Consider the following 11,995-nt stretch of genomic DNA (forward strand, 5'->3'; position numbering starts at 1 on the left):
TGTTGAGAACGGCAAAACCCTTTCTTTCATTCACCGCTCTGTTTCTTCCCTTCTCACGTGCGTCATCTTATCACTTTTCATTCATTTCTTTATATTACTGTTACTATTATTTGTATACAACACCACTTCTATAAGCAACAACTTTTTTCATACAAATTTGAGAAAATTACAAATGATTTATATTAAAATAAAATTAGTTTTGAAATTAATGTATATACATAAAAAGAAAAATTTATCATGTAAAATGTATAAGGATAAAATCTTAGTTTAATATAATTGTGAATGATTGTCTAATCTGAGTGTTGAATAGTAAACAATAAAATAAACTGAGAAAGACAGAACACAAGAGGCTTCAGAAGACGACAAAACTGAGAAACCCGGTTGTCAGAAATATCTGCAACACACAGGAGCAACGTTGTTCGATTATTACCGGAAATAGCCGGTCTTTCTCGAGCCCCAAGGTGTATCATGAGCACCTTCCCTTTGGAGTTTCAAGAGAGAGAATGGGAACGAAACTGAAGAATCCACAGTTACTTGATAAAAACAGTGCATAGAGATAGAGAAAGAGAAAGAGAAAGAGAAAGAGAGAGAAAGAGAAAGAGGGAGAAGCTGTGTGTGTGTTTGCTTGTGAGTGAGTGTGTGAGTTTGTGTGCAGTGGTTTCAGATGCGTGTAGAGACCAAACCCCATACCACACCCCAATTTCTCAAATCACTTCACTTCACGTATCTCTGTCACAAACTGCGCCACTTTCTCTGCTGCATAAGATCATGATAATTATTATATCCTTTCCTTTCACAGTCACCATCACTTCCACTATTCTTCTCTGCAACTTCCGTCACCTCTTCTGCTCCACTCGCTTTCCCTCTTCTCCTTCTTCATCAACTGCTACAACATCACCAACTACACCAACCCCTCTCTTTTTAACTTTCTTTTCTTCTCTATGGCTGAGGGTTTTGAGCACTACCATGTCCCACAACAAAGTAGGAGGGACAAGCTAAGAGTTTTCGCTCAGAACCACCCTTCTTTCGTTGAATCTTCCTCTATCCTTCACCCCACTTGTCCAAATTTAACCTCTCTCTACGATCCTTCTCTTATACCCTCTGATTTGTTAGCTTGTGCCACCCAACAAGCTTCCGCTGCTAAGGGAGAAGGTTCCAATTTGATGATGGGGTTTGTGGAAGGAGGGGTTGTGAATGGTGATGCAATTCATGTTATCAACAGTAATAGCAACCACCACCACAACAACAACAACAACCCTTTTCTCTATCAGCTTCAGAACCTTAGGGAATTTGGTGATGCCTACAATGATGCCAGTGAGATGATGGTGTTCAAGCCCGAGCCTTTGTCTTTGTCTTTGTCTTCACAGAGTAACAACACTCATCTGAATCTTCAGCGATTTGGGGCTGTTATTCCAGGTTTGGTTGGAAGGAACAGTGAGGTTTCGAGGAATTCGGCTCCACTCGGACCCTTTACGGGGTATGCTTCGATATTGAAGGAATCGAGGTTCTTGAAACCTGCACAGCAATTATTGGAAGAGTTATGTGATGGTGGGGTTCGTGAAATTTACGCTTCCGAGAAGTCTCTTGCTCCTGATGCATCGTTGATGGAACCTCCTCATGAGGGTTTGAGTGCCAGTGGAGTTGTTGGTGGAGATGATCCACTTGGGGAATATGAAAATGAGAGTAGGAAGAAGAAGTGTAGATTATTAACCATGCTTGACGAGGTATGCTGTTTTTTTTTTAATTATTTTCAAGGATCTGAGTTATATGGTTAATTGAAATTTTCTTGAAACAAGGTTTCACGTTTGATGTTATTCCTATAATTTTTTGGTTTTTGTGTTTGTGTGCTTCGTTCTGAGTGTCAGTGCGTTACTGTTTTAGAAAGATTTTGAGTGAAACTTGGATTGTTGATTAAAGTTGCCAGGGTTTTTTGCCTTAAAAGGTTGATCCTAAGTTATCATAAATGTTTACTTAATGATAGCATTAAGGGTTTGATATGAGTACTAGCACTCGATCTTGTGGAATGCATGAAGGAATTGTGGGTTTGTGGTGTGATGTTTTTGTAATTTGCTTTAAGATGCTTGTATTTGGTGGTATAGATGACCTCGGTGAACTTGGTTATCTTTTTGGAAAAGTTATTGGCAGGGAATATATGCACGAAGATTGGGAGTGTAAAGTGCCTGACATGTATGGAAAGATTTTCTAGCTAGTGACTATGTCATCCAGATTGGTTTGGGTAATTAATGTGCATAAAGTGATTGAAGGAATCCATTGGAAAAGATTTATACTCCGTAAAAGTGTGTTTTTGATAAGATCGTCTCTAAGATTAAAGAAACTTACATATGACAAGGGTTTTTTAGCCTTTATCAAAGTTGGCTTTAGATTGGGATAGGGATTAAAGTAACTCTCTCATTGTTGTGATTGCCATTTTAGTCTGACAGTATTAGATTCTGGATGCTATAATAGTTGCATGTAATGTCATGATTGATTCTACGAAATGAAACTGGTTTTCTCATATGAACTTGGAACTATTAATTAATTTCTGACAGGCCATATTATAGGTAGATGATGAAATGATTATGTAGCCTATACATGGCTTATACTTTTAGTAGTGAGTATTAAATATTAATTTTAAATAAACTTTTCAAAGTTTGATGAAGTTATTATTTTAATACCTTACTTTTCGAAATATGCTACAAATGTACCCCTTATAGCCAATCATAATACCTGTAGTGTTATACGTACTGTGTGAGAGAGCATAGTGGGCTTCATGTTGTCAAGTGTAGGGTATCAACGTACACATGCATTGTGTCCCGATCAGTTGCTTCTAAGAATAAATATGGCCTTGAAAAGTGAAAAAGTTGATGAATAATAAAATGGTATATATATCTACATGTGGCATTAGAGCATGTGACTTGTCACGTTAATTAATTATAAGATTGGTAGTGTTGTTGTACCATTCGGTAGTTGTCATGTTCGTGTATGCTTTATGGTTTTGCTTTGGTGGGAACCTATTCTTGCTTAAGCAGTCATTTATGCTAGTTCAGTCCTTTTAGGGTGGAAAAATAGGGCATGGACATGTTTTGTATCATTTAAATGGAAAGCTATTTTTATTGGGCTTGATCTAGAAATTAAAAATATCATGCAGAAATTGAAATCCAATGGTAAACCTTAGGGAACATGTGAAGTGGAGATGGAATCAATGGTGGAACATAACCAATACCTAACCCACTAGGGTTGGCCTGGGGGGTTGGATAGTTTGTATTGTGTTTTAGGTTCAAATCCATTACTGTCTCTGTGCACAACAAAAAGGTGATAAAAGAAAAAATAATACTTATTTGGCCATGTCAGCTCCTCAATGATAGTGTGTGTAAACTATTCCAGTGTTGTAATGTTTATTTGTTTTCATTTTTTGTTGGTAGAAAAGAGTTACAAAAAACATTATTGAAAGCTGAAAGGAATAGAAGGGAAATGAACTAAGAATGTTCACTATAGTTCCAATAATTTATTTTCTTTATAAGCTACAAATACTGCTTCGTCCCTACAACGCAACAGTTCCTGGACTGGACAGTGCTTTACCCACAGACCTGTGGGTCCTGGCCTTTGTGCAATCATTGAATTGTTGTAAACTGTGATGTCAATCAAAGTGATGTGTATAACTAATGACTCTAAATATTAATACCATTGAAAATTTCACTGTAAACTAATACTCTTATAATAATATTTAAACTATGCATTATATGATGGAAAAATTAAGTTATACTGAGTGTTTTTTTGTTTGCTTTAGCTGCTTTATTAGACACTTGTTGATATTCACTTTACTCCTTATTTCAGTTCAGTAATTGTCATCTCAGTTGTTTCTTCCAAATTGATCTTGCTAATTAAACCCTATAGTTGTGAGTTTTATTTTTTCTTGTCATTTGACATTTTGAATTGCAGCTTCTATGATCCCTTTTATTTATTGCATGTGATATACATATACACAAGAATTTATACAACCTCGTTTTGTGTGTCTCTATTGAATCATTTATTTCAATTCAAATTTTTCCACTTCTCTTTTTCTCTCTTGGTTGTAAAACTTGTTGCACCATGTTTCTCTTGTCTGATGTTAATTCGTGCATGGTCAGAATTTCTTACAATTAAGTTAATAGTCCTCCAACAAGCACTACCAGCGGATCTGAAATTTTTGAATTTTACAAGCAAAAAACTCTACAAAATAAAAAATTAACTGGACAGAATATGGAACTTCTTCCTAACTCACTATTGTACAAAATCTTGGACATCAACTCATTCATGACTATGGCTTTGAACTTCAAACTTATTTATATTCTCATTAATTTGTTTGTCTTGAGCATTGTAGCATACTTACCAAATCGATTGAGAATGCTAAATATGAACAATGATTTTCTCTGAATGTGTGGAGTTTTGAGTGCGACAATCTGAATGTAGAGCAGAATTAAATGTGAAGAGTTGTGAAAGTTGATGAATAATTGGAAAACTTGTGAATCACCACCAACAGGTTTACAGGAGGTACAGGCAGTATTATCAGCAGATGCATGCAGTGATAACATCATTCGAGTATGTTTCTGGTCTTGGTAATGCAGCCCCATATGCAAGTTTGGCTATAAATGCCATGTCCAAACATTTTAAATGCTTGAAGAATGCTATCACTGACCAGCTTCAGTTCATCAACAAGGCTCCTTTTCAGATTAACAACAGAAAGGATGAATCTCCAAGGCTGCACAACACTGATAGAGGCACTTACAGCCAAAGGCCAGGGTTTCTTGAACACCAACAACCAGTTTGGCGACCTCAAAGAGGACTTCCTGAGCGTGCTGTCAGTGTTCTCAGGGCCTGGTTGTTCGAACACTTTCTTCACCCGTAAGTGCTATTTAAACTTCATAGCCAAACTCGTGTTTAGAATTACAATACTTACTACTCAATAATCATTGTTCTCTTGGTACAGTTATCCTACTGATACCGACAAGCTTATGTTGGCTAAACAAACTGGTTTATCTCGCAACCAGGTGAAGATTCAAGATAAAATAGTGTTCATCTTGTGAATATTTTCACATTCTGTAATTGTTTATTGGCGTTTGTCTCTTGAACAGGTGTCTAATTGGTTTATTAATGCAAGAGTGAGGCTTTGGAAACCAATGGTGGAAGAAATACACATGCTAGAATCACAGCAAGGTCAGAAAAGGCCACAGAGGGAAGAACAAAGTAGGAGAAACTTAAGTGGTGGTGGTGGTGGTGGTGATCATTTACCTTCAGACAACTCTCTTGTTACTGAGAATATTCCATGTAGCTCCATGGAGAAGTTTCAGGATGCCCCTTATAAACAACACAGAAATGAAATTGGTAATATGCAAATGAGGGGTCAGGAACAGCTGAATCAAAGTAACACGAGCAATCAGCAAATGGGTGTTGGAGTGAGCATTAATAATGGTGTGTCTCTCACACTTGGTCTTCATCAAAATCATGGTCTTGGATTGTCTGAGCCCTTTGGCATGAGTGCAGCTCAACGTTTTGGTGTTGCCCTTCAGCCTGAGGGCTATGTTATCAGTGGTTTTGAATCACAAAATCGACATTTTGGAAGAGATGTTATTGGAGGAGGGCAACTGTTGCATGATTTTGTAGGCTGAAGATTTCTTCATTCTTCAATCTACTAACCTTGCTTAGACTTGGTTTAATTTGGTTATGTTATATAACTAACCATGTTTCTGTTGCTGTAATCAACCATGTCAGAAATTAGGAAGAGGAAAGTGATTGAAAAATTGGCCTTCTATATGGTGCTACAATGTTTGGGAAGAAAATGGTCTTTGTATTAAGGCTACAACAAGTACAAGACTGTAAAGTCTTTGTAAATTCATTTTAGGGGAAAAATATTATGTCTGGCCTTTCTATCAATTCACCCTTGTGTTGGCCACACAAGGTTAAACATTGTTTTCCTTTTTGTTTTAACCAAACTGGTACATGGATTTCAATGTGAAAGTTGAATCTTGTAGAACATCGCAATATTTTTGGGATTATAAAAAACTGTGTTTATCTATCTGTGAGAAAGGAGATAACTATTAGTATTGATGAGCTTTGCGACCAGGAGATATTATACTCTTAAAATTTTATAATATAAATTGTAAATTTTATGTAAGATTGCAAGATAGGACAAATAAGAATTAGGATAATTACTTTAAATCTTTCGGCTAATACATAGTAAGTGGATTGAATGGATCAGAATTTAGAATTGAGATGATTTAGATGGATATGGATTTAAATCTTTCTGCTACTACTTCAGAAAATGAATTGAATGCATAAGAATTAGAAGATTTGGACGGATTTAAATTTCAAAATAAATGAGATATATTCTTTAAAATTGGTTCTGTTTATTTTTCTAACTCAGTTTTATATTAAAATATAAGTTTTTAATTATTTTATATTATAATAAAATATTTTTATTTAATTTTTTAATTTAATAATGTATATTCATAAAACATTTTTTTAATTTAATTTATATTTTTTTATTCCAAAATTTATTACATACAATGATAAGATTGACATGTATTAATCCGATTTTTCTCACTGATTTGGAGTTTTGGTGTAAATTTAAATTAATGTTCATTCAAAATTTAAGATTAAAACAATAACAACCCAACTTATATCTATTTCAATTTCCAATTAAAGGGAACAATCCATAAAGCTTCAATTTTATTTTAAAAAATAATTTCAGAAAATATATTAAATAAAAAATAGACAAAAATATACTTTTAAGGTCTCAATGTTTCAATTGTCAAGCCTTTAATTTCATGTACTAGAAAAATAAATCTATGAATTTATAATTAAAATTCGTATATATATATATATATATATATATATATATATATATATTTTTTTTTTTTACTACAACATTTTATTAAAAAAAGTGGCTTAATAATTTTATAAAAGGTGATTGAATCGGAATGAATTAGATTTATATTTTGTAACATTAGTAACTACTAATTATTTTTTTAAAATTTTAAAAAATGATATTTTAGAAGTTATAGTTATTTAAAAATAGTGAGACTCAATTATTTTAATATTAAAAAGGTTTTATATTAATAATTTTGTTATAAACGAGTTTTATTATATTAAAACATATAATTTTTATGGAAATCACTTTACAAGAGTTCTCTTACTTCTCTTTAAAAGTTCTCATCTTCTGTTCATCTATTTGAAGATCGGAGACTACTAGGGTGATCTTCTTGTTGAGTTCTTCCTTTCTATCCAATTAGTTTCTTCAACCGTTTAAGTTAAACTTTTGCTCGTTTTCTTGTGGGTCTTCTCTATTCTGGCTTGCATGTGACCCTCCTTTGGTTGCATGTAAGGTTTTAATCATCAATATGAGTCTCTATTGATCAGTGATCATAACGGTAGGTCATGATCGTTCTTGGTTTTTCCTAGGTATAGATAGTTAAAGGTGTTTTGGTGTTCCTTGAGTTTGTTGAGCTGTTTGGACCGTTGATTCACTTTATTAGGTAAGGGAAGCTAGTATTGTTTTGCTTTGCAGTGTTTTTCTAAATTAATGAATGCATGTTGATGAATTTGATTTGTAATGAGTATGGTTGTTTTTGCTTGCATGGTTTGAATTATGCTTCTTGTAGCTGAATCTACATGTTGTGAAAATATTCATTGGTTACCTTTTGAATTTGTTGTTTGAATTGTGCTTCTTGTAGTTGAATCCATAGGTTGTGGAAATATTCACTGGTTACCCGTGGAGCACGCTGGTGTAAATTCTGCATCTTGGAGCCAAATCTACAAGTTGTGGGAAAATCCACAGATTACTTGTGGAACCTTCTATTTGTTTTCTTCAATTTTAGCATGAACTCTCGCCTCCTCTTTGTTATACGTGGCATTTTGTGTTTTTCTATGTGTTTCATGAAATTTTACTAGTTGTTCTTGAACATTGATTTTCAGAGTGCGTATTACATGAAAATATGAAATGTGAAAATATGATTAAGATGTATATAATTGTATTACTATTGTTTTGAAACTATGATGATAATGAGTTTGTTTATATATATGAGCATTGTATGTGTTTGACGTAATTCCATGGGTTTCTTGGGAAGATTTTATGGTGGGATTATTTTAGTGTATGCATTGGACCATGAATTCAAGTAAGGTGATATCCTGAAACTCTAATGACCATTTACACTCAAATAAAGTAGAATGGTTAATGTGGTGAGAGTAGTAGGAGGTCCTAGTCTATGACAGGATAATAGCTCTAGATGATGATGGATTAATCTTGTGTGTGGTAGGGTGAAACCTATTGGCAATGACTCTGCAGAGCAGTAGAGACCACCACAAGTGCAAGTCTCTAGTGATTCCAATTCCAAATGCATGTATCCGGACTAGGGATGATAACGGGTCGGGTCGGGCACGGATAGTATGATACCCGTGCCCGACCCGCTACAGAAAAATCTGCCCGTTACCCGCCCGTTTACCCGTCGGGTATCCGCTTAAAAAATATCCGCGGATATTTTTAAAACCCGCGGGTACCCGTGGATACCCGATACCCGCAAATATTTAAAAAAATATGTATTTTATAAATTTTGTAGTATAAAATTATAAAAATAAAATATAAATTAAATTAAATTATAATTATAATTATAATTATAATTATAATTAAATTTGACATAATAAAATATACTGTTACTTCTAATTTTAATTAAATTTAACTTAATAAAATATAATTTTAATTTTAATTTTAATTTTTTGCGGGTAACGGGTACCCGCGGGTACGGATAGTATGATACCCGTACCCGACCCGTTTATAAACGGGTATTAAAATACCCGCTACCCGCTACCTGCGGATAATAAATACCCGCGGGTAGTAACTATCCGTGACGGATTTTATCCGCGGATATCCGCAGGCACGGGTATTTTTGCCATCCCTAATCCGGACAATTGAGTTTAGTGTCAAATGTTTGTGTGCAATTATGTGAATTATTAGTTTATCTATGTATGACCTATAATTGATAAGTTTTAATGGTCTTAGGATAATTGTTTTGTATACTAGTTTACCCTTGCACTCTATGGTCTTGTGTTGTTTTCTTCTTTTGTAATGATCATAATTTTGGTGGGAATAAATGAAGATGCATGTTTAGAGGCACCTCTGAAGGATAAGAAGTATGTAGTTAGAGTTGTGAGATTGCATTGGAAGTATGAGTGGTTAGTACATTTAGTATTGGAAATTTTTCTATAGGTTTGGCGTTGTTGTATAAATAATATATTTCTATAGTCTGCACTCTTAGGATTGCATTAATATACTTTTTATTTTTTTAATATGCCTTTGAATATTATGATGAAATGTCTAATTTTATTAGTTTTATACTACTAAAATGAGATGTTACAATTTTACCAGAGTTGATTTTCAAAATGCCAAAATTAGAAGAATGTCGTGTTTATGGCTAAACCAAGAAAAAAAAGGCATAATAAAATTGAAGAGATTTTGGGTTCATACATTTTAAAGTTTTAAATGAGTTTCTTTGTGTTTAAATTATTTGTGATCATACAATAAATAATTTGAATTTAATTAAATTGTAATCATATCAAAATTAATTAATTCCTACAAAAATTTTATAAATTAGTAACGGAAAATTTCGTAGCTGGTCCGTACCTAATCCGTAGCTAAAAGGTTTTGCGACAGATTACCTACCAAATTGCTAGAAAATTTTTCATAACTAAATACAAGTAGCTAATTAGAGAGGAATATTATTCATAGCTAATATGTAACTAATCCCTCTCTAATTGAAGTGAAAAAGTTTTAAAATTTCTAGCTAATTTGTAGCTAATATGTCGCAATTCTGTTTTCGCTAATCCGTAGCTAATCTGTCGCAATTTCGTTGTCGCTAATTCGTAGTTATTTTGTCACAATTTTGTTCTCGCTAATCCGTAGCTAATCTGTCGCAATTTTGTTCTCGCTAATTCATAGCTAATCTGTGGTAATTCTCTTCTCACTAATCCGTAGCTAATCTGTCACAATTCTTTTCGCACTAATTTGTAGCTAATCTGTCACAATTCTTTTCTCGCTAATCCGTAGCTAATATGTCGCAATTCTTTTCTCTCTATTTCGTAGCTAATCTGTCGCAATTCTTTTCTCCCTAATCTGTAGCTAATCTGTAGCTATTATTTTCTCGTTAATTCGTAGCTAATCTGTTACAATTTTATTCTCGCTATTCCGTAGTTAATTTGTCGCAATTCGTTTATCACTAATCTGTATCACAATTGATTAGCTAATTTAATGCAATTCTATTATTCTCCTACAAATATTATTTTGTTAATTGTAATTACTTCACTGTTATTCACTCTCTATTATGAGTCATGTCCATAAACCTATGCCCATAATAAAAAAAAGAAGACAAAGAAAATAAATGATTCACAAAAAGTGTCTAAATATCTCCATTATTTGCAATACCTATTTACAAAGGATAGATAATCAATCCTACAATGATCAAAGTATATCCATCAAACAGTACAAAACAACATAAAAGTTTCCAGTTTCCACCAATGTATAATAGTTTTAGGACACAAAAGCATCAGAGGGTATCAACAAAAAGTAATGCATCAACACAATTAAAACACAAACAAAGTTTTGGATTCTTTGAGGCATGTCTTCATTCTTGTTTCTTTAAAGCAGACAATAATTCTCTCTTAAGAGATTGATGAGGTGGTGTCTGTTGATTGATCACCATTGGTTGAATGGCCAACATCAACTGATGGTTCATGGATGGAAGTAGCACCTAAGAAAAAAAATTAAAATAATACCTTGTATTTAAAAAACTTAAAAAAAGTTAATAAATAAGACATCATTAAAATATTTGTACTATACCTGATGAGTGCAAAAAAGGATCCAAATCTAAAGAGTTAATGAGAGATTGAGTAGGATGAAATAGAGTAATAAAACCTCGCTCTCACCCTCTTTCTCTTTCTTAGGGCATTTTGCATGTGTTTGAGTATTATAATTTCAAGAAACAATAAATAGATGCATAACACACATTAAGTTATCTTGAATTTATTTTATTAGCTCAAATAATTGAAATATTTTATTAAATTAAAAAATTTACTTCGATAAATTTAAATTGGTTATCAAAGAAAACATTTAAAAAAATAATTAGAACTAATTTTAATTTAATGAATTAAAATCTCTTAAAAATTATTATAACTTTCGTTATTTAAATGTAAGTTTAAAATTGTACTTGCATAAATGAAATACAATTATTTGTATTGAAATACAATTACTATAGTAGCTCTTATCGTAATATACACCATAGAAGTCTATGTAATGGCACTAAAACAACTAAAAAATTATCATAGAAGTATTCTAGTTCTTTTATTTTGAAATATAAAATATGGAATCGATAAAAATAATAATAAGAACTAAAAATATTTCCAAATTGAAGTATTAAATTTTATATTCTAGAGAAGTTTTTTCTAATCTTAGGAAAACCAAGATAACTTTGAAACCACTTGCTGCACAAACTGCACCCATAGGCTCTATACACATTTTTTGTGCCTGATATAAACTATATGTAGATTATAGTTTCACAAATTGAATAAAGCATCTCTCAAATATTGCATAAATATACAACTTGTTTTCTTACCTAGCACAACTCTAAATCATAAATTAGTGTGTGTGGAGATTATTTTCAACATAAAATAAATGTGAAAGTGCCTAAGAATATTTGTGCTTTAAAGATATCAAAATATACATATTCATATGAATTATATATAGTGTCCCTCAGAGAGGCATGTGATATATATATATATATATATATATATATATATATATATATATATATATATATATATATATATATATATATATATATAATTTGGAGATTTACCTTATGTTATATATTCCTTTCATACATCTTAATAAGAATCCAGTCTAGCATAGACAAAATAAAACCTGCAAAAGAAATAGCTGGATTAAGAAAGTAAGAGAGAAAAGACAAACGTA

General features: G+C 32.5%; 1 protein-coding gene across 1 annotated transcript; it reads left to right on the forward strand.

Moving 5' to 3' along the window:
• Positions 1–353: 353 nt before the first annotated feature.
• Positions 354–6,052, forward strand: LOC114185080 (BEL1-like homeodomain protein 9). Its single transcript, XM_028072580.2, has 4 exons — positions 354–1,724; positions 4,520–4,881; positions 4,967–5,027; positions 5,112–6,052. The coding sequence occupies exons 1-4, from the start codon at positions 942–944 to the stop codon at positions 5,643–5,645; spliced, it is 1,740 nt and encodes a 579-aa protein (XP_027928381.1). The 5' UTR covers positions 354–941; the 3' UTR covers positions 5,646–6,052.
• Positions 6,053–11,995: the final 5,943 nt, after the last annotated feature.

This window comes from Vigna unguiculata, chromosome 5 (assembly GCF_037176805.1).
Source record: "Vigna unguiculata cultivar grain cowpea cultivar isolate G323 ecotype 2 chromosome 5, ASM3717680v1, whole genome shotgun sequence".
NCBI lineage: Eukaryota > Viridiplantae > Streptophyta > Magnoliopsida > Fabales > Fabaceae > Vigna > Vigna unguiculata.